This window comes from Manis pentadactyla, chromosome 3, assembly GCF_030020395.1.
Source record: "Manis pentadactyla isolate mManPen7 chromosome 3, mManPen7.hap1, whole genome shotgun sequence".
Classification (NCBI taxonomy): Eukaryota; Metazoa; Chordata; class Mammalia; order Pholidota; family Manidae; genus Manis; species Manis pentadactyla.
The window spans coordinates 106,137,317-106,161,728 of NC_080021.1; the positions used below are offsets into that span (position 1 = coordinate 106,137,317).

The 24,412-nt window shown below is 41.7% G+C and overlaps 1 protein-coding gene across 1 annotated transcript in view; it reads left to right on the forward strand.

Moving 5' to 3' along the window:
• LOC118935861 (uncharacterized) overlaps positions 1–24,412 on the forward strand; it is a 102,502-nt gene that overhangs the window by 12,445 nt on the left and 65,645 nt on the right. The window contains exons 3-6 of the mRNA XM_057498257.1: positions 5,315–5,394; positions 18,519–18,573; positions 20,300–20,416; positions 22,374–22,438. Coding sequence (XP_057354240.1) covers positions 5,315–5,394; positions 18,519–18,573; positions 20,300–20,416; positions 22,374–22,438 — 317 coding nt within the window. The remainder of the gene's footprint in view (positions 1–5,314; positions 5,395–18,518; positions 18,574–20,299; positions 20,417–22,373; positions 22,439–24,412) is intronic.

Below are 24,412 nucleotides of genomic sequence, written 5' to 3' on the forward strand. Positions count from 1 at the left end.
TATTCTTTCTCATTAAAGACCAGACAAGACTACTTCCTCTCCTTGACAAGGTGCACCAAATCTCTTATTTATCCCCAATTTACCATTTGGTAGTTTTGTGCTGTCAAAAGTTCAGGGGGAAAAAAAAAGCAGAAGTCAAAGTAAAACCACTGAACCGCTGTAGTAGTAATTAATAAGAGTTTATTGTGCTCATACCAAAAAGGCAGGTTGCAACCAGGAGCCCTTGCCAAAACAGGAAATAAGGCTCAGGTATATTGCTATAAAGCCATGTATATAGTGTGGAAGCAGTGAGGGTTTATTCTTGAATCAATCTAGTGATTGATTACAATATTAGAATTTTCTTAAGCCAAAGGGGATTGATTCATGGTTACCTCATATCCATGTGGGGGAACAATTAAGTTTCACTCATGATTTTCAGAGGCACAAGCAAAAAATGACCCAGATCATTAGCCTCGTTTGTCTTGCAGAATAAGCTAAATTAAGCTTTGCTTGTATGACGAAACTGATTTTGTCTGCTCAGGGAATTTTCAAGTCTGGTCTACGACTGTGGTTCTAACAGTGCTTATGAGCTCATTTGCTGTGGGACCTAATTGGAGTAGCTTGTGCTTGCTTGGTGGGGCCACTGGGGCCTCTGTTCTGAGCCCTCCTGGCAGTAACAGACTTAGCCCTGTTTTCCCCTGAGCGCCTTCTTTTTGGGGTCACCCAGGTATCTGCTAAATGGAGGACAAGAGGACACCTTTTTTGGTGAGAGAGTCATGCATCTTTAAGCTTTCTCTCCTACTTCCCTTGTCCGTAAGATTGTTCAGTTTCTCTTTCCAAGGTTGTAAAATGAAGCCCTTTCTCATTACTTCTTAGCTACACTGGGCTTTTAAACTCCTCTATTCAGTGTCTGGTCTATTGGTGTACACTATTTGCTGCTGTTGTAAATGTGCTTTCTTCTTATTAGACACACCCCTTAAAACTATGTGTGTTAGTATTTCCTATGCTACATATTTTAAGAACTCAGATGACTCTAAAGTGGGCATTAGAAGAGAGGACACTCTGGCGCTATGACTTAAAATTCCAGTCAGCAACCCTTTGGAGATGTAAAGTGAGGAAGCAGCTCTCCTTTCCGACAGCTTAATGATCTGTAGTTAATAGTAAAAGGCTGCTGGGCAGATGCAGTACAGCTGGGCTTGGGTCAGCCTCCCCCAGCTCTCTCTCCAAATTGCACAGTGATTACAGCCATTGAGATTCAGAGTCCTACCCAAAATCAATAACCAAAAGCACAAACAAAGATTTGGCATTGGCTTGTCAGTGTGGCCTTTCTGCACACACTGTTCTGCCCACGCCAGTTACCCATGCCTCCTTCCTGGTCCCGTCCCAGGCTGGGCAGGCACCTGCACAAAATATAGCCCCTCCAGCAAGTGTGCCTTGAAGAGTGCTGGATTTGAGGCAAACCTCTCTGCTCACTTGACTGCACACAATTTCACTGAATGCGAGAGAACCAGTAGAGCTGTTGGTAGCAAAATATAAATCTGGAAGCCATGTAATACATACCTGCTGGAGGAGTTGATGTGTTCTTACATTTTATATGTAAGATTGGCTTGAATTATATGAAGATTGGTTTGTTGGGGGAGCAGCTCTATTTACAGTTTCCATGGTCTTGTTATCTTCATTCACTCAAAAGCCCAAGTAAACCCAACAGCAATAAGAACAAAAACCCAAATGATCCCATTAAAAAATGAGCAAAGGGCTTGGATAGTCATTTCTCCAAAGAACATGTACAAATGGCCAATAAGCACATGAAAATATGTTAAATGTCACCAGTCAGGAAAATGCAAATCAAAACCATAAGGCGGTACCCTGCCACGCCCATCTGAATGACTGTTACCAAAGAAGGAGGAAATAACTGTTGACAAGGATGTAGACAAGTTGGAACGGTAGTGCACTGCTCGTGGAAATGTAAAACGGTGCAGCTGCTGTGGAAAACAGTGTGGCAGCTTCTCAAAAATAGAATTACTATATGATTCAGTAATTCCATTTCTGGGTATATATCTAAGTTGATTAAAAGCAGGGCTTAAAGAGATGTTGGTACATCCATGTTCATAGCATCATTATCCACAATGGCCAAAAAGTGGAAGCGAGCCCAAGTATCCATTGATGGATGAATGGAGAAACAAAGCATGGTGTGTACATACAATGAATGTGATTCAGCCTTAAAAAGGAAAGGAATTCTTACACATGCTGCATCGTGGATGAACCTTGAGGACATTATACTGAGTGAAATAAGTCAGTCACAAAAGGTCAAATGTTGTAGTTTCCATTTATATGAAGTGGGTGCCCAGAGTAGCTAAGCTCATGAAGACAGAAGTAGATGGTGGTCACCAGGGGCTGTGGGGAGGAAGGAATGGGGAGTCAGCATTTCATGGGGACAGAGTTTCAGTTTTGCAAGGTGAAAAGTTCTGGAGATGGATGGTATCAATGGCTGTACCACAGTGTAATGTACTTGAGGCCGCTGAACTGTGCCCTCAAAAACGAGGAAGGTGGTAAATTCTGTTATGTGCATTTCAGCACATGTTTTTTAAGAGAAGTCTCAACTAAAGAATGCCATATTCTCAATTTACCCTAAGAATGCAGCAATCAAGTATGAGAAAGACCAGTGTACCCCTATGTTTATCGCAGCACTATTTACAATAGCCAAGAATTGGAAGCAACCTAAATGTCCATCGATAGATGAATGGATAAAGAAGATGTGGTACATATACACAATGGAATACTACTCAGCCGTAAGAAAAGGGCAAATCCTACCATTTGCAGCAACATGGATGGAGCTGGAGGGTATTATGCTCAGTGAAACAAGCCAAGCAGAGAAAGAGAAATACCAAATGATTTCACTCATCTGTGGAATATAAGAACAAAGGAAAAACTGAAAGAACAAAACAGCAGCAGAATCACAGAACTCAAGAATGGACTAACAGGTACCAAAGGGAAAGGGACTGGGGAGGATGGGTGGGTAGGGAGGGATAATGGGGGGAAGAAAAAGAGGGGTATTAAGATTAGCATCCATAGCGGGGTGGGAAAAAGGGGAGGGCTGTACAACACAGAGAAGACAAGTAGTGATTCCACAACATTTTGCTACGCTGATGGACAGTGACTGTAAAGGAGTATATAGGGGGGACCTGGTATAGGGGAGAGCCTAGTAAACAAAGTATTTGTCATGTAAGTGTAGATTAATGATAAAAAAAAAAAAAAGCAGTTCCTGTGTGGTGACCTCCAATGAGTTCTACACAATGATATAAAGGGCATATAAAAGTGTAGGCAAAGGGTCTGTTTGTGTTTATACAGAGGATCAAAGCCTAATTTGGCTACCCCAAAAATGAACTAAGATACGATATGAAAAAGAACTTCCAACATCAGCACTCTCGGGAAGACTCATGACAGAAGATGATCAGCAAAAAAAAAAAAAAAAACCCCAACAAAGATCCACGCACTGCTACAGCTGTAGATGCACTCATCCCACCAGTTCCTGGACTTGCCATGGGAATGATGAAGGAGGTATCTAAGCTGGCCTGTGCATACAGTAAAACAACAAATTTGACTGGATCTATACGGTTGGAACTCAACCAAGAATTAGGAGAAGTGCAAATTGTAGCACTCCAAAATCTTACAAGCACAGACTATTTACTGTTAAAAGAACATATGGGATGTGAACATTCCCCAGGAATGGGTTGTTTTAATTTATCTGAATTCTCTCAGACTGTTCAAGTTCAGTTGGACAATATCCACCATATCATAGATAAGTTTTCACAAATGCCTAAGGTGCCTAACTGGTTTTCTTGGTTTCACTGGAGATGGCTGGTAATTACAGGTATGCTTTGGTTATGTAACTATATTCCTATTATGTTAATGTGTGCGCACAATTTAATTAGTAGTTTAAAACCTATCCATGCTGAAGTTACTCTACAAGAAGATATGTCAAAGAAATAATCAATCTTCCCAGGTTTTCTTCTTCCTGCTACTTCTATAGCTTTTCTTCTTCCTACCTAATTACAACCTTTAAATAGAACTCGTGCCACATGTCGAATTTACCGAGTATCATAATTCTTCCAAGTGGTAAAGACACCTCAAGACAAATGCTGGGCATAGAAGCCACAGGGCATAAATATGCAAAGAAGTAAAAAGCTAACCTTTTCAAACAATAAGGCTTCTCTCTCACTTACCAACTTAACATTTCCCTGTATGGCCCCGGAAGATGACTGGTTAGCCAGAGACGGGTAAGATTCCTCAAGGGAGGAACAACCTAAGACAGGCACAGTCGCAGGGGGGGCCATCTGGTGAGAAAATGGGGAGCAGCAGAGGTGAGGCTTAGAACCTCCCCCCTCATGTTCTGAGAGAAATCTTCTGCATACATGGATGTTTATTGCCCTTGTCTAGCTTGGATTAACACATAGTCTACAGGCACACACCTGATCATCTACATGTGCTCTCTTACAACACTAAACTATGTTTTCTACCTTTATCTCGTATCTACCTACCACTTCAGCATTTTATTAAAAATAATAATAATAAAGAGAGAAATGTGGTATCCACATATAAATCAAGTTTAAAAATCAAATGAATATTCATATTTGAACTGACTGTTTATAGTTCATAATGCATGAGCAAAACCGAAAGTTTCTGTGATGACTGCCCTTGTACTGTTCATCATGTAACTTACTCACTATGTAAGAATTTGTTCTCCATGTAAGAACTTGTTCGTTATGCATCAGAAGATTGGAGACTGACGAAAATTAGGCTTGGGGTGGATTAATGATTGTGCATTGAGTATTGACCCCCCTATACAGAATTTTATTGTTGTTAACAACTATTTGATCAATAAATATGAGAGATGCCCTCACAAAATACATACATATATATATATATATATATATATATATATATATATATATATATATATAAACACACTTCCAATTGTAAAATAAATAAGTAACCGGGACGTAATGTAATGTATAGCATAAGGAATATAGTCAAAATAGTGTAACAACTTGGTATGGTGATAGCTGGTACCTAGAATTATCATGTATATAAATGTTGAATCACTGTGTTGTACACCTGAAACTAATGTAATGTAATATTGTGTGTCAACTACCCTTCAATAAAAAATAAAAATTAAAAATTAAAAAAAAAAAAAAAGAATGCCATATTCTCTTAGCAATCCAGGCTTTGGAGGGAAAGATTAGAAATAAATGGAGAAAAGAAAAAAAAAACAGCCAAAGGGATGGATTTTGACTTTACACGCAATTAATTGCAAATATGCTTTTTTTTTTTTTAGAGTCTTTTTTCACTCAAGAAGGGAGCTGCAGCCTTGGGGACTGGAACAGACAGTGTGATCCTGATTAAATGTGACGAGAGGTGAGCATGAGTCCACAACCCTTGCTGGGTAACAGTTTGCAAATGCCACATACATGCCTTCTGGTCTCAGAATGGGTGAAGCCTGTGGGCAGCAAATCTGCCTCCATTGCAGCTGCCACTGGCTGTTTCTTTTTCACATGGGCTCTGGCTTGGAGCCCTGGGACATTTCGTCAGTGCCATGAAGACTTGCATGGTCCTTGAGTAAATCGGAACTTTTGTTAAATCCATCAAAATATTCTGTGCCAAAGAGATGCTGAAGGACATTCATCATCTGGGCACTTAAGCAGCAGCCAGCGTCTGAGCACTAATTGCTGGAGGCATCAGCATTCTAGACTCCATGGACTGTGTGAACTAGATGGAGTGATTATAGGAGGGGAGGTCTTCCTTATCAGCTCAGATGGCAGGTGTCCCTGAGTGTGGTCCCGGGGGATGGATAGATGGTCTGGAAGGAAGGAGCTCTTGACTCCACTCCTTAAGGCTTTAGTACTGCTGCTTCTACTCCTGTGTACATCAGTAGACAGTGTGACAGTGCAGGTGGCCTGGGGATGAGGTCGCCATGCCTGTCAGCCAGGTATTCACGGGAGCAGAAGGCTGGGCTGAGGACAGCTGATTGTCTGCAGGCATTGCTCCAAAGAGAAGTGCAGGCCTGGAAGAAGGAAGAACAAGAAGGAAAAGCAAAATTGTTGCAGGGAAGGGGAGCCCAGACAGGGCTGCCAGGGAGAGATACGTGTTGTTCCCCAACAGCAGAGAAAGGAACAGAAAGCAGAGGGTGCTGGAAGAACCAATGGGCTCTAGATCAGTAACTGGCCAGGTTAACCTCAGATTTTAAGGTCAAAGAATTTTATGTCAATAATTTTAGAAGTCATTAGAAAAACTAAAACACAAGGTTAAAAATTATTGTTTTTTCCAGAAAATAACTCTCTATGCACTGCCCCTCCCCCATACACCCATTGTACATACAGAGAGAAGGGGGCCGTCAGGCAGCAAGGGCTGGGGGGGCTTCTTCTCCTTCTGCTCATGAGCCTTGTGGGACATGGAAGGGAGGAGAGAGTGCCACAGGAGGAAGAAGAAAGGAAAAAGCACAAGAAATAAAAGCGGAGAGAAATGAGGCCTTGGAGAAAAAAAATTTGCTGTGAAGGTGTGACATGTAGCAAGACGGGAAGTAGAGGGAAATGTGAGTGGACACAGGAAACACATGGGAGCTTTACAAAGGAGTAAATGATCATTTTTATTACCTAAAAAGCAATACATGCTTCCTTTCAAAAATGGAAAATGACAGGGAGAAATTGTAATTCCACCATCCATTGAACATCACTAATACCGTATTGGTGTCTCAACTTTTGAATCTCTTTTTCAAAGCATAGAGATTTGATCTTGTTGCTGTTGTTCCCTTTTCTATGTATGTACTTGTGATCCTGTTTCTTTTTCTAACTAGACATAACATAACTATTTTTCCATATTATTACAAACACTTAAGTACATAGTATTTGCAGTGTGACTATGTCAGAAAGCATGATATATAGTCCTCTGACGAGCTGGCTCTGGAGCTGGACTGTTTACATCTGGACATCAGCTCCAGCACTAGCTTGGGCGAGTGCCTCTGTGCCTCAGTTTCCTTATCTGAAAAAATGGAAAAACCTGGCACCTACATCATAGGGTTGTTACGAAGATTAAACGTGTTTACAAATGTAAAACTAAAAATGACACCTAGAACAGAGCAAGCACAAAGTATTAGTCCCCTACTATTCATTTCCTGTTTTTTTTTGGTGTTGCTATTACAAACTTTCCATCCTCTGGTGAATGTTCTTCTGCTACCAGGGCCTCTCCATTTATGAGAATTTCTTAATAATGATACACACAGTCTTTTTTATTTAAATTGATGTATAGTTGATATACAGTATTACATTGGTTTTGGGTATACTGCATAGTGATACAACAGTTATCTACATTATTAAACACTCACCCCAACTAGTGTAGTTACTATCTGTCAGTATAGAAAAATATTACAGTATTATTGATTATATTCTCTATGCTATACTTTCATCCCATTGACTAATTTATATTATGAATGAAATTCTGTGCTCCTTTAACCCCTTCACCTATTTCACCCACCTACCCCAACATCTCCCCTGTGGTAACCACCAGTCTCTTCTCTATGTCTATGAGTCTGTTTCTGTTTTGTTTGTTCTGTTTTGTTTTTTTAGATTCTGCATATAAGTGAAATCATATGGTATTTGTCTTTCTCTGACTGGTTTTATTTCACTTAACATAATACCCTCAAGGTCCTTCCATGTTGTTGCAATAGCGAGGTTTTTTCTTTTTTAATGGCTGAGTAATATTCCATTGTGTATACATACCACATCTTCTTTATCCATTCATCTATCGATGGACATTTCAGATATGCTTCTATATCTTGGTTATTGTAAATAATGTGGTGATACACATAGGGGCGAATATGTCTTTTTGAGTCAGTGATTTTCTTTTCTCATATAAATTCCCAGAAGTAGAATTATTTGGTCATATGGTATTTCTATTTTTAGTTTTTGAGGAACCTCCGTATTGCCTTCCACAGTGCTGGACCATTCCCACTACCAGTGTAGGGACAGTTCCCTTTTCTCTAGCTCCGTACCAGCACCTATTGGTTGTCTTCTGGATAGTGGCTGCTCTGACTGGTGTGAGGTGGTAGCTCCTTTGCATTTCCCTGATGAATAGCAATGTGGAGCACCTTTTCATGTGCCTGTTGGCCATCTGTATGTCTTCTTGCATCACATTCTTAAGGCAAGGGGCCCTAGGCCCAACTGCCTTGCAAAGGTTTTTGCCAATGTATTCTCCTAGCAGTGTTGTCTGAGAGTGTGTTGGGGAGCAAACGAAAGCTGTGTTGGTAACTACTTGTCATCTTTGTTTCACATCATCTGTATAGCATGAGTTTAAGACTGAGAGCCTGGCCTAATGGATTGAGTGAATTTGAAATGCTTGGGGTCAGGGGCCAAGGAGCAGACCTTGGGCAGTCACCTGAAGCCACTGTTCAGTCAGCCAGTCAAACAGTCTTGGCAGCCATTTTGTTTTTATTATCTCATCCTTGCGAAAAAGTCAGGGGAGCAGCTCCAGAAATCACTTGCAGCTGACAAAGTGCGCACCTACATTCTTTCTCCTAACGTGCTTTGCAAAGTTCATCCAGGCTCGGCAAAACACCAATCTGGCCCTGCCCTCGGAGCCATTCATTTCTGACACTTACTCTTTCCAGCTCTGCAGATTATTCTGTCAGCGGCTGGGTGACAGGTTTTCCCTTGTTCTGCAGACAGTTGACTCAGTAGGAAGTTCACAATAGAAGGAAACGTCCTAGTGAAGAGGAAGAGCATGTGCCTTTCTAACGAACAAGCCCAAAGTCACATGGAGGAGAAGATCCTGTGAGATGTTGTCACTTAATTAGCCATCACAGGGGCTCAGTTTGGTGACCCATTCAGGGTGAAATATGGTTCTCAGTTCACATGAAGAAAGAGAAATATATAGCATATCTTTATTTGTTTGGAATAGGTTCTTTAAGAATTGAAAATCAAAAAGCACTTTAATTTTATTATATATGCTCTAATAAGTAAAATAAGGTAAGGTAATGGAAAACCTCATTACACTATAGCTTATATTTTAGTAGGAAGTATGATAACTAAAAAGAGTATTCTGTTTTTTAAAGATGAATTATTAAATTCAAAAGAGGAGAGTATGTTAAATGGATCTTTAATGTCATAAGTTCTAGTTAAAGAATTCCCTTTCCTTGTAGCAAAAGGTTGAATATTTATAGCAATGAGATTGATGAATTTTCATTCAAGGATCATTGGATCTAATATTTGCAAACTTTGAATTAGTGGAATCCAAATTAATGATGTCTTGATGTGTCTAAGGATAGGGAGGAAAAGTCAGAGGAAAATAAGTGTTTCTGAAAGAAAACTGAATGATATTTCAGAACCAGATTGGGCCACTAGGCAAAAGATGTTTACCAATGTTTCAGAGAGGGGAGGGGAGAAAAATTCTGTTCTCTGGATGAAAAATTAGAAGAATACAAAGTTCCCACATGATGGAAGTGGGAGCCCTATTTTGGCTGCAGGCAGTGACCTTGGTTGGGAACACAGTGGTGCCCAAGGTGGACATGGTCACAGATGCTACAAAACTTAGTCTAGTGCGCGGAAGGCAGGCGTTGAAACAATGCTAACTTTTGAGGAAGGTAAGCCCTCAGAGAGGGAAGGTACGCCCTCAGAGAGGGAAGGTACAGGCTGACCTCACTAGGGCAGCGGAGCTGACATGCTGGAATCGTGGGAGTTACTGACGGCTGTGCAGGTTGAGAGAGGAGTCAGAGATGAATGCCAGGCTTCGGGCTTGCCAGCTGCATCCATATGCTGCTGTTCTCTGAGAGCAGGAATCCTGGCTGGAGTGAAAAGCTCAGATGTGGAGATGTTGCGTTTGAAGAACTTATGAGACATCCAAGTGCAGGTGTCAGGCAGGCAATTGGAAATTTGAGCCTGGAGCTCAGAAGATACACAATGGAAGGCATACAGGGGGAGCCTAGAAAAGAACCCTGAGGAGCACCCACATTCCAGGGACAGGTAGAGCCAGGGGAGCCTGCAACAGAGACGGGCAAGGAGCACCCAGCATTGTCAGAGGAGAGTCAGCAACTGGGGCTGCGAGGGCCGGGAGAGTGTTTTCTAGAACGCGTGATTAACAGCATCAAAAGCTACCAGTAGATGAAGTGAGGGTGGCAACTGCCTTTCAGCTTTACTTATCACGAGGTGGCAGGTGAGTTAGGCAAGAGCAGTTTGCATCATGGGAGAGAAGGGGAACAAACAGATGCAAGTCTCCAGAGGTTGAGCCACGAAAGGGAGGAAGGTGGGCAGAAGCTGGAGGCGGTGTTGAGTCCAGGATGACTTTGGTTTTTTTTTAAGGAGGTGGCTTAAGGCATATTTAACTAGGACAAAGGACCTGCTAGAGAGGGAATGTGAGTTATATGGAAAAAAGTAAAGATCAAATAGATAGCAGAGGTTTAATTTCCCTTGTGTGTTCCTTACTCTTTTAGCTAGAATTGTGTAGGATCTTTCTCTGAAAAGCTCATAAGAACTCGGAAGTTATCTTACCTTCTAAACTTGGAAGGAAATGAGGGGGAGAAAACTGCAGCCGTGACCATGGCAGGGCAGGAGGAAGGGTCGGGCAAGTTGGACAAGACGCAAATGGGCAAAGCCCCAGACTTACACTAGGCCGACAAGCTATGGATGGATTTCAGCTCAGAAACCCTCCGAGCTGGAAAGGTGCTGACACATTAACTCATCCAACCTTTATTTTACTTTGCATTTTTGTGAATAACTTCAAACATAAAAGAAGCTTGGAAGAATAGTAACAAGAACTCCCATACACTCTACACCCAAATTCACCAATTGTCAGCATTTTGACATATTTGCTATAGCGTTCTCTCTCCACATACATCATTCAGTATTACATATTGACAGCTTTGACCAGTAGGCTAAGATGGCATCTGCCAGGTTTCTCTGCTGTAAAATGACCATCATTCAGTAATACATATTGACAAATGAATATTACAATGCTGTATATATAAATTATGTATATGTCACAGATATAATTTTTCCTGAAACATTTGAGCCTTCCTGGTAGACGTCATGCCCCTTTATCCCTTAGGACTTGTGTGTATTTCCTAAGAGCTAAGATACTCACTTATGCCATCACAGTACGATTATCAAAATCAGGAAATCTGACATTGACACAAGACAATTATTTAATCTATGCACCTTATTCAAATTTCATCAGTTGTCCCAGTAATAGCCTACAGAGCTATTTTTTTTTTTGCCCAGGCCAGTATCACACTTGCACTTAGCTGTTTCTTTAGTCTCTTTAATCTGTACATCATCTCATCCTTCATCTTTCATGACACTGATATTTTTGAAGAGTATAGACCATTTATTTTGTAGGCTCTTTCTTAATTTGGGTTTGTTGGACATATCCTCATGATTAGATTCAGGTGACGCATATTTGGGCAGGAATTCCTGGGAGGGGACGCTTGTCTTTCCCAAGTGCGCCTTCTCAGGAAGTATGTGGCATCATCAGCAACGTCAGCTTTGACCAGTAGGCTAAGATGGCATCTGCCAGGTTTCTCTGCTGTAAAATGACCAGTCTCTGCTTTGCTGTTAATAAGTATCTCACAGGGGATGCTTCAAGGCTATGTAAGTTCCTGAAATGTTCCTCCTGAAATGTTCACTCACTCACTAGTTTAGCATCCATTGAAGATTCTTGCCTGAATTATTATGATGGCTGCAAAAGAGTTATTTTGTATCTCCATCATTCCTTCTACATGTATTAGTTCCTTTAATTCTACTGTAAGGAAGGGTTTCTCTCTCTCTCTCTCTTTCCTCATCCCTCCCCCTCTCCCCAACCCCTATCTGTTATTTGTTATCAGTTTGGACTAACAGGAGTGTTTATAAATCAGTTCTCTCCCCATCCCCTTCCATTTCTCCATTTCTTACTCTTCCCTTTAGGGTTTCCTTTAAATTATCTAAATTACTAGAAAATTGCTATAAAACCCTCCAGAAAATAAACCTGACCAGGATTTGTGATACCTGGTTGGCATAGGACTAGACAAGGCACTGGCCTTCCTAACTCCCAGGTAACATGACAGTTCTGTCAGGATGTGATTAATACTTTCATACCACAAAAACTAACTACTTATGCTTTGGTATGCAGTTTAGATTTTTTCTTTTACCGCATCACTTAGCTTTGTATTACAGTTAGACTACATTGCCCTGTACTTAAGTGCCACATTTTACCATACAATTGATTTGAACAATCGAAAGCATAAGTAATCTGGGGTTATTATTCTCTTGTATTAAATTAGCTGAATTGCGGCCAGGGCCTGAAGGTGGTTAGGGAAGCTGATGAACTTTTTCAGGTTCCTGGGGAGCTGTCGAGTGCACTGGAATAAGACAGACTTCACAGAGACCCTGAACCTACTATGACTGAGCAGGGCTGTGGTAAGGCTCCGAGGGTCACAGTTCCTACGGGTTTACGTGCAGAGAGCCAGAGGTGCTCACAGCAGTGGTGTCCTACCACAGCAAGGATATAAATAATAACAGCTGACACGTGCTGTTTATTATGTGCCAGGCACAGTCCTAAGCCCCTTGCACAACTGACCTAATGAATTCATTCATTAGAGACGCAAAAGAGTGTATTCCCTCACAGTATGCTGACAGCTCTGATGAAGAGTTTCTACAGACAACAGTCCTCAACAGGCCGCTAAGTTCTCCTTCCTTCATTGACTCATCACCACGGCAGCGGTGCAGCATGCCCAAGGTCACATAGCTGGGAAGTGAGGAATCAGAGCTCAGGCTTAGCAGAGAACCCCTAGAGTACACCAGTTAAACATGGTCCCTTTTTCCCCCCCAGTTTTTAAACTGTGGTAAAGATCCCCATAAAATTTACTATTGTGACCATTATTAAGTGCACAGCTCAGGGAGAGGAAGCACGTTCATATTGCTGTGCAGCCATCATCATCACCCATCTCCAGAAGTCTTTTCATCTTGCAAAACTGCAGCTCCACACCCGTGAGACTCCAGCTCCCCCAACTCTCCCCCCAGCCCCTGGCAACCACCATCCTACTTTCTGTCTCTTTGAATTTGACGACTTGAGGTATCGGAGTCTTTCTTGACTTTTTTGTGATTGACTTATTTCACTTAGCAGAATATCCTCCAGGTTCGTGCCTGTTGTCACGAATGACAGGATTTTATGGCTGAATTATATATATATATATATATATATATATATATATATATATATATATATATATATATAAAACCACATTTCTTTATCCATTCATCTGTTGACACTTAGGTTGTTTCCTAATCTTGCCTACTGTGAATAAGCTATGGTGAACATGTAAATACACGTATCTCTTCAAAATATTCATTTCATCTCCTTTGCATACTTGCCAAGGACTGAGATTCATGGATCATATGGTGGTTCTCTATTTAATTTTTGAGGAACCTCCATCCTCTTCCATAACAACTGTACCAATTTACATTCCCAACCAACAGTACGAGGGTTCCCTTTACTTCACATCCTCACCAACATGTTTTTTTATCTCTTTTCTTTTTGATAATAACCATCCTAGCAGGTGTGAGGTGACAGCTCACTATTGTTTTGCTTTGCGTTTCCCTGATGACTGGTGATGTGGAGCATCTTTTCATGTACCTGTTAGTGATTTGTATGTCTTATTTGGGAAGATACCTATTCAGGTTCTTTGTCCGCTTGGGTCCATGGGCATCCTTTGCTGTCTTATATTGCAGTCTACGTTACAAAATAGTTTTGCTTAGCACTGACTAGCTAAAAAAACAACAACAACGAAACAATGAAACGAACTAAAAACTAATAGACCCCAAATTGAGTAGTTCGTTGATCCTAGTTTTCTGTTACTCTTGTAGCATTTGGGTGCTGTACTAGAAAACATTACCATCAAAGGATGAAAGAGTGATATATTTTAGTAAGAGGACATACATTTTTCTTATTTTATTTATCAGTGCTAATCACAGGAAGAATTAGGATCAATTCACGCTGCTTCCAAAAAACATAGTGGAAATAGTATATATATACATCATTACAATTCAAGAACTCAACCTGGAAGATTTCTTCTTAAGTCAAAGTACTAGGTATTTTGTTTAAATCCCATTAATGCTTTGGAAGACATTTATTACATGGTGCTAAGAACCTGGGTTCTGAAATCAGAGAGCTCTGTGTTTGAAATCTGCTCCCAACTAACTGTGTGCCATCCGTCAAGTCCCATCATGCAAATTCTCCTATTGCTAATAACAATGAGAGCATCTAACATGTACTGAGTGGTTACTATATGCTGGGCAGAGTTTTTTAGTTAGTGTTTATCATGTTTTATATTTACTCTCACTTAATCCTCGTGCAAACCTTGTGAGGGAGGTAATCCAATCATGATTTTATAAATAAATGGAAGGAAGACCTTAACTCTTCAAAATCACACAATTAGCCTAGGATCTGGGCAGGAACCAGATTATTCTGTCTACACATTCCAAACTCTTAGCCACATTCAGCTGCCTCTCTGAGCCTCAGCTTCCTCATCTGCAAAGTAAAAACAATAAAACTCTTGAAGGGTTGGCATGAGGAGCAGCGATCATGGAGGAAGGCATAGTGCAGTGACTGCTTCTACAATTGGCAGTTCACTGGGGCTGCGGGTAGCTTTGATATTAATGTGATTGTAACATTAGTCCCTTTCTAACAGGAAGGATTCATGCATCCTTTCTTCCTTGCACACATATCTCTGTGAACAGAGCCAGGTTCTGCTCACCTAGGAAAGATTGTAGAGACAGAGGGCCAATGATCAGTGTTACCAGTGATTCAAGGGCTGGATTTGTGGCCATTTGGATACCTGCCTTGAGGCTTATACTCTCCAGTAATGTGCTCCCTTCGGTGAGATAACTGTCTCCTTCAGAGCAATGGGAAGATAGCTGTGAATCTGGGTCAAAAGACCATGCATGGTAGTATGTGTCTTTTGCTGCTTTCCTTAAAGAGAAGATATTTCCTGCTGGCAGCTCTAGCTGGCATGGGGATTTTGTCCAGGCAACTTCATGAAGTTATCTGACCCTACAGTATCATATAGATTTTTAAAGGCTACTGAAAAAGTATCAGGATCTCCATGCAAAACATCCACCTCCCAAGCAGCAGTCTGGTTTACTGGCAGCCTTTCCTCAGCACTGACACCTAGCATGCAGCATGACAGACCATCAGCCACTGCTTAACTGTGTGCTAAAGGCTGTATGTGTAAATGTTAAAGAGACTCATTTTGCTGTGGAAATACTTTTAGACCTGAGATATGGGATGCAACAGCTGCTACCAAAGATTGCAGCTGTTTAAAAATGCTTGTCTGGAGAAGCCAGGACGGCCAGACAGCAGCCAGTCCTCAGAGGAGTTTACTGACTGTCACCCAGTACTCTCATCCCGCAGCACATAGGTAGGGGGATGCACAGCAGCACATCTGGATGACCTTCTGCTTGCTGCTCTACAGCCATGAGGGCTCAAATCTATAGGTCCCATGGAAATTACTTGGCTAGTGTGTTATACACCATTATTTAAAAGCCTACTAGGCTAAAATTTCCATTCTAAAGCAATGTTTCTCTGCCTGCATCAGAATCATCTGGGGAGTTTGTTAGCAGTGCAGCTTCATAGGAATGTTTGTCTGTTTACTATATTACTGTTTGCCTCACATGCCAGCATATAAGCCCCAAAGAATAGAAACTGGTTTGTTGACCCTCATACCCCTGACAGTGTTTGGCACAGAGGAAGTACTCAATAAATATTTGTGGAATGAGTTAATTCCTGGGCCCTCTAACTGACCTTCTGAATCAAAATGCCTAAGAGCAAGGCCAAGGCACCTGCATTTCAAAGACCTACCCAGGTGATGTTTATGCGCACTAAGTTTTAAGAACCATTGTTCTATAGTAGTTCAGCAAGTCCTAAGATAAATGGAAAGATGCAAACTTTTGTCTCCAGAGGTCCTCAGACCAACTGCCTGGTCAGTCCTTAAGGAAAAGTGAGCATAGCTAATACCACCCCTGAGTTAACCTTTTTGCCCTTCTGGTCACAGACCTCCAACAAATGCTGATCTGCCCCCTGCAGTGTGCCAGGGTCCGGATTCCTAAGTAGGCAATGTAACTAAGGGCTTGGAAAGCCAGGGAAGACAGGAGCCTGCCCTGTCTAGAGCCACACCCCTCACATTCCACCCTGTGAGAAGTACACTTGAACTTGATTACCTGACAAGCTTGCCCCTTCCTAATGCCCCAAAGCTCACTGATGGAAATGAGACCTACTGTGTGCTTATTACTGCTTTCCTGGCAGGCTTGAAAGATACCTCTGATCTGTGAAAGCCAGATATTCTCTTAAAGGATTTATCTTAATAAGACTTCAACCTTCCCAAATACATTTCCCATATGCTTGGCCCTTTGAGTTTATTCTAGAAGCATGGCATTTTATTTCTAGTTACAATTGGCCTTTTACCAGCATTTGATCTTGGACAGTTGATCTTGGCATTTGACCACTTCCATTAGCCTCTTTCTTCATTTGAAAAATGACACAATTAGACTAGAAATAGGTCTTGAGCTCCTTCCAATTCTGATGTCCCCTAATCTGTGACTTCTTGTGACACCTTAGTGCCTTATGCCTAACAAAACATCCAGATGTGACTAGCTGAGCAAATAGCAACTGTCAAGCTAATCTGCCCAACACTGTCCAGGCAGAGATGGCTAGCTTGTGGGAGACTAGGTAGAATTTAGGATTTGCAATCTCTCTCAATGTCCCTGTTTACCTACACAAATATTATGGCAATTTTAATATGCTTAAAACTTTATGTAGAAGATAAATATAAAATACCTGAATTTCCTCTGAACTTTGAACCTTGTGTTTCTAGCAGGGCTGGAACGAGATGTTTTAGCACAGTCTGATCTAGGAGAGGCTGAAAATCACTGCTTGGGAAGTGCCCCCAGGCCAAGCTATGGAGTGTGACAAGTACAGCGAGAGAACTGCCCTCCTCTGCTCCTTTCCCCACCCCACCATCCAGCCTTCCCATCCCATTTTCTGCCCTCAGAGGTCGCGTCTCTCAGGAGTTTCTCCAAAGGTGGGCTGCTCTGAAGAAAAGTTCAACCCGGCACACCAAAGTACAGTTATTGCCCTTTGTTCCATCCCAGCCTGACTGACTCATCGCTGGTAACTGGTCCATTCTGGTTGCCAGGTAATTGCATTTTAACTGCCTTTCTTGGGAGAACAGCTGCACATAAATCATTGGTTCTCAGTATGCTCAGGGCCACTGTCTGCTTTATTTCCAGCTATTTTGAAACATCTCCAATACTAGCCTGAAATGAAAAATGCAGAAAATACAACTTACTTACTCACTATATCATGCTCAAATTATTTGTATAAAATGGAGAAATGTTTAAAAAATAATTTATACTAAGATAACATCTTTCAATAGGTAAAGCTTAGGCAAGACAACACTAAGAGGTGTAATGACATAGCCCAGGGCTTGCACTGTATCTAGAACCACAGGGACACAGTCACAAAGGGACTATTGAACTAGGCCAGTACCAACCACCCCACCTCCAATCACTGCTCCCTAGGTGCCAGGAGCATGTGCCAACCATTTCCTGTGAATGTCCTCCTCTGTAGTTTTTCTCCAAATTGCCTTTTAAAAACCTAGATCAATGACCCTGATATGAAGAGTTTAGCCAGTTTAGCTCTTTCTGTTTAAAGAATATTTCACTGCCTCTAACTTTACTTTTAAAATAATTTTACATTTGCTAACTCATTTACTCCTCTTAACTCCACAGGTAAAATTATTATCACTATGTTCCAGGGATAATAATAGGCAATGGGAAATTACTGACTTGACTAAGATCACACATCTAGCTTCTACTAGAAATCACCTCCTTCGGTCACTGTAATGATGGGGTTTTATAGTAGGCAAAAGCACTTTCTGTGCTTTTATTTTAGGAAAGAGACATTTCAGGGATGAAACAATGTTTCTTTCTCTAAAGTCAATCACACATTTGAAGTTTGAGGCCATGAGTTCTTGGCTTGCTTTATGCCTTTAGCACTTGGAATGTAACTAGGTGACCTTTTTTCTTTTTACTTAATATTTTCATTCAAATGTTTCAGAATGGATTTTCTCTTCTTGGCATTGCATCTCTCTGACATTGCAGGTCCAGTCATTGGGAGATTTGGAATTCAAATTTTTTCTGCACTCTCCATTCCTCTCCAAATGTCTTGCTCCAAAGCAGGCATGTTTTAACCGAATTAAAAGGATAACTTGAGGAGCAGGCTCTGTGGAGGCGGAGGGACATGCAGCTGCAGTAATAGCGCAACGTGGCGGGTGTCTCCTAAATGTGTCAGAGATTACAGTCATGCATCTTTCAGAGAGGAAATACAGTTCTTTCTGGAAACAGCCAAGTTGTTGTTTTAACTGATCATTATTATCAGTGGTTTCGTGTTGGACATTTAAATCCTCCTGTGGTAAAGACAAAGTAAATTATTCAAAGCAAACCTGTATTTCTTTTTCCTTTCAGGGGGAAAATGATCCTATCTGATCTTGAAAGAAGGATTCTTGAAGTCAAACAAAGAGTAAGTTTTTGTGGAGATCTTTATCCAGCCCCAAACAAGCTGAGGGTCCATATTCCTATTTCCATTCAGTGGAGAACACACTTTGGTTTTATTTTAAAAAGAGGACCCAAGTCTCAACTTCCCCTCTTTAATGAGAAAATGAAATATTGTACCCAGTCCTTATTCATTTCTTGGAGTTGTAGAAAGGGCCAAGCTCCTGGATAAATAATATGCACAGTGATATGGTAAGAGTTTTCAAAGCACCTGTCTTCCTAGGTGTCAAGGTTGGCATTAAACAAACATTTAAAAGATCGTGTTCACAAGTGGAAAATAACAGAATGCTAAGGCGCATGTGTCACTGTTGTGTGGCTGTTTCAAAGGGGCCAATTTCTCCTGCCTAGACACATATGGATATGACTGGCTCTCAAAACATCTTATTTTTTAGGAAGCAAATTAGAACTCTTTTAGAAGTAACGAGTTCTGGAGACCTACTAAAGATTCCTACAGAGCTCTAGAAAATCACTTACATCTCTGGATGGCTTGCAAACCAGAGAGCTTGCTTTTTAGAGCTTTCTTAGTGTAACTTTTAGTAGATATAACGTGCCATTCCTAGTTCAAAGATGGAACACATCCAGTTTTTCTTCTGTACTTAGGAGTCTGTTTCCGAGTTTTTGTTTGTTTGCTTGTTGCTCATTTGTTTTGTTTTTTAGATTCCACATGTAAAGGAAATCATATGGTATTTGTCTCTGTCTGGCTTATTTCATTTAGCCTAATAATTCTAGGTCCATCCATGTTGTTGCAAATGGCAAGATTCCATTATTTTTTTGGCCGAGTTAATATTCAAATTAGTGTTTTTGTTTTCTTTGGGTAAATGCCCAGATGTGGAATTGCTGGATTGTATGGTATTTCTATTTTAAATTTTTTGAGGAGACTCCATTATGTTTTCCGTGTTGGCTCAAGAATATTTATTTTAGATGTCTTTTTTGTTTGTTTCCTTCAAAGTGGAAGCAGGAAGTTCCCCTTGTTCCTGTAATAGAACTACTTCTAGAGACAAGGCCATAAGATTAAACCTTTGCTGCCACCTAAAGACCGACTCTGTAACATCACGTTACCTCATGTCCGACTATGTTCACCCTGTGTGAGCCTTTCTTCTGCCCTCTTTGAGCAGCCACCTGTTATTTCAATCAGTGTTCCTTTAGCCAGCGCCAGACAGACTGAGGATACTAAGATGGATAAAAGCCAAGCTTATTGTTTAGTCCCATATGAGCTCTTCCCTCAAAGATGCCAAATACATCATCTGAGGATTTTCCAAATAGGAATAATGAGCTGGCTGGAGTTCCTGCTTTTCATTCTCTTGGCTGCTTACTCTGGGCATTTATTAAGTTCAGAGACCCTGTTATGAAAAAAGAGCCCCTAGAACGTGAGCAAAGGGGCATGAGAGACCAGGAAATCTACCTGGAATTTATAAATGGCCTGTGGGCACCATAAGCTTACTCACCTCTGGGTCCAGGGTAGCCGCTTCTGAAAACCAGAGTAACTCTTCTCATAAGGCACCTGGCAGGTCCGATAGGATGTCCTGGAGAGTGGACACCCTCCCTACCAGGCTCCACGGTGTCAGTAACCCTTCTGATAGTTCCAAAAATGCAGCTATTTATGATAAGGGGAGAATTACCACTGTTTTTATCAGCTCTTTGAAAGAATCCTTGAACCCTAATTTACATTATTTGGGGCTTTCTCATTTGCCTAGGGATTTGTTCCTTTCCTTGTGAGTGCCACGGCTGGGACCACCGTGTACAGCGCATTTGATCCCCTCTTAGCTGTTGCTGACCTGTGCAAAAAGTACAAGATCTGGATGCATGTGGATGTAAGTATCCCATGGGGACCGCCACTAAAATGCCCTATTTTTTACTTGGAGCTGGTGAAATGAAATTCGTTCTCTCTGTTTTTTTACTTTAGGAACTTACTTTCAGACTGATGATACTTAAGCTTTTAAAGATCACAGAGCCAAAACTACACACAACTCACACAGTATAACACTGGCTGGAAGCAGTCAGAGGTTGATTATGCCTTAATGTTCCCAACACAATAATATTCTTATTTCTATGACCAGTACCTGAACTGAGCACTTGGTTCTCAGTTCACTGGGTCATAACATGCACGGAGGAATACAGCCTATGGACATACGCATACAGCCGCACATATGTAGATCATATTACTTCCATATAGAAATGATTCAAAATGGTCAAAAGGAGATGCATTTATATAGGAAGCCCAGAGGATAAAAAACTCAAGCTCAGATCAGGTATTTGTGTATTGGGAGAGGAATGCAAGTGTGACAACCTGTTAGAAAACACAAACCACCAAATTTCCAGTTTCTTAGCTTCAGAAGCCAAGAAGATAAATTATATTTGAGATGTTTTCACTCCAGACCTAGTCACACTAAAATGTAATGGAGATGTGCTCATCAAAACACTTCCAAATGAAGAAATGTCCATTTTTAGAAGGACAAATTGAGAATATTTAAGTTTAGACCAGTATAAAGTCATTTTGGCTTTATAGTAAGTATTCAGACCAAATTAATTCCCTTCTTTTGGAGCAGAAAACTTCCACTGACTAGGCTGGGTCCATTCCCATTACCCCAGAACTATCTTACACAGCAGTTGGCCATCTTCCATTCCCTCCTTGATTCACAATGTGATAGTTCATTAGGCTGCCAGAGACTCCTTCAGTTTTACACAGGAAAACACTAAAACAAGTTGATCAACTCGAGCTCCATCAGTGACTTGGGGCTGGGAACTGGACAGCCTACTGAACCTTGCTGGCTGATTCAGGAAGAGGGTTACTTGGACAGATTTAAAACTAACAGGGCCTATGTATCCTGAGCCCACAGATGCTGAAGCTCAGATTCTCCAACATTTCTACTTGAAATAGAGCCAGGAGATCTTTTAACCAGTTGTATGAGCTTTTTTGGAAATATATCAACTTTACCACGTATTATCTTTATGTTTATTCATTCTATCATCAAAGTACAAAAGAATGTTAAAGTAGTTCACATTTGGAAAATTGGATAGTTTTTCAAAGTGTAAAAGAAATGAAATTATAACAAAGAAAAAATAAGCAATTATACCCTGGTTTTTTCTTCTTTAAAATTATCCCAGGATAATTTTTACCCACAAAGAATGTTAACATTTTCCAATAAATCTCCATCTTGACATTTTATTTTTAAGGGAGTATTACACCAATTCAAATCTTCAAACTTGAGTACAGGTTTTTAAGGGACATGTTGTAACTGCTCAACTAATTGACTGGTATGAATCTTCCCTGTTTTTTTTTTCTTTTGCACAGAGAAATAGTCTTATCCAAAATTACACATCAGTAAAATGGGGTTCTGAAACTGCTTCCTCCGTCTTGGATGGTTTCCTTGTACTAAGAAGCTATTTAATGGGCTCCTGGCCCATCTTGTCTTCTCTAAACTGTGAAGATAATAGCGTTTCTCATTCTGATATCGTGTGCTTCCCTAGGACTAAGGGTGGTGGTGATGGGTGAGAATCTTTTTCCTCCTCCATCAGACTGAGGAAACATGCCCTTAATTTGGCTCCTTACACCCATGGAATATGACATGGGGCCAGAGACCTTAGAATAGTCCCCAATTTAAACTTTCAAAGTCTACTGTCAGAAGGTGGCCACCTCCCTAAGTTGCCAGGGGTTGAGGAGCTAATTTACACCCCATGAGACCCTCACTGTTCTGGAAGACACCAAACTATAGAAATCTAGGCAGTGAAAAACTACTACCTTTCTCCTTGTATGATCTTCCTTTTCAGGCCGCTTGGGGTGGGGGATTACTGATGTCCCGGAAACACAAGTGGAAACTGAGCGGCGTGGAGAGGTACACCCATTCTTCTTACTAACAACATAAAACATGAAAGTTAAATATGAAAAATAAGTTACCTAGAGCCTCCAGGAACACCTGGAATACAAGTGAGCCCGTTCTGCACAGCGAGTGTGCACCTTACCTTGTGCAGCCATATACTCAGGAATTTTCCGCATGAACAACAAAAGTAAATCAAATCCCATATCCATTGGTCCCAGTGAAATGCCTCATGAACATAGGGGTTCCTAACTGGGGTCCATGGTTGGCCGGAGGACTCAGGAACAGCCTTCCTCAGCCCTCCAAACCAACTGCCAAACTTGTTTAAAACCTGCAGGCTGTCTGGTTTCCTATGGAGAACATGCATAGAAGGATAATATTCACAGCTTTAAAGAAGCCAGTTTTGCACCTTCTGATTTATCAGTGTTGAGAGTTTACTTAAAGCAAGACATACTTGTGATAACATCATCTCATGGTTTCATTCCCATAGTAATTTTTTCCTACATGGCCAGTGGCCCATTGAGAAAAGTTGCAAATCACAAAGGAGGTAATATTTGGTTAGCATAAAGCATATTCAAATCAAAAGAAAAAAGTACAGAATGCAAAGTGAGCCTCAGGGTTGACTCTGGACCGTGTGTAAAGGGGGCTCTGCCACTCTGCCCGTTCTGCCGTCCCTACATGGCAGGCCAACCATAGCTGTGAGCTCTCCAGGCAACTGAGGCAACTGACACTCCAGGCAACTGAGAAAGCCTGAGTTCACCAGAGGCTGCCCAGTGCCCGCCATGCCCTGCCAAGTAGCCAGATGCTGCCCAGGAAAAGCTTCTCATTGGCTCTTCCCCTAGACATCTTGGCATCACTTCTGTTCCAGGATGAGAGAGGCTGATGGAGTGTGGGAGCATCTGTCAGCCCTGGGTACACAGGGCAGCTAGGCCAGAATGAATGTTCAGAGTGTGCTGGGTGGTGCCCAGGGCCACTCACGTGCAGAGGACCCGTGAGGGCAGAAAGAGTGGGATGGGAAGCTGAGGCAGAGTCAGGGGCACCCTGCAAAGTTAGTGGGAGACTCAAGGTAGACCAGGTACAGCCCATGTCAGCAAGGCTGCTGTCCCTGAGTCTGCCAGCAGGGTTCAGGGTCTGGCCTGGGCAGAGCTGGCAGAGGAATTTAGAGCTGCCACCTCTAATCACAGGTGCCCACCCAGGTGTGAGTGGGTGAGGGCAGCCAGGGCCCTCCCCAGAGTGAGGCAAGTGAGGCCTCTGCTTCTGGCCCCTGGGGCCTCTCCCAGGCTGAATTTCTTCCCAGCATGAAGATCTGTATGAAATTAGAAATGAATTAAACAGGGAGAGACGATGTAAAAAAGAGAACTGGGGAAGTGCCTGATCAGATGACCAGAACAAGAACCAGACCCGCGCTCTTTCCAGAGAGGAGGCTGTACACAGTGCCTCCTCTTTGAGCTTCTTCCTGTCTGGCACAGAAAGTAAGTGCCTGTTACTGCCCGTGGCTCCAAGTGCTGAAGCCATGGGGCAGCCTCCACCAACGATTACTTAAAAGCTTGTGAAATTACCCACCCTGTGCCTTGGAAAAATAAACACCCACAAGCCTTTGTACTAAAGACTATTATTTGAGAGCAAAGCTTAGAACATTCATCATGGAATGAGTCCTAATGGCCACTATTCTTGAAACCATATTGCCACTAAATCTACTCGGTGGAAAGCCACACTTTGGGGACTGAGGTCGTAGGGCCAGTGCAGACCCCTGCGCATAATGCGCATATGGGCACAGCTTAGGAAAGGAATTTGCCTCACTCGGGGGCGTCACATTTCCCCAAGCATTAGGACTCACTCTAAAGTGGAGGAAATCCGTGGTCGATTCTGGTCGCCACACCTGGAGACTCCCAGTGGTCAGGGGGTCCCAGCGTGCCATCCTCAGAGCAAAATGGTACAAGAACCTGCAACCCTGCCTGGCATCTCCTTTGAGAACCAACCAAATTCTCAGAA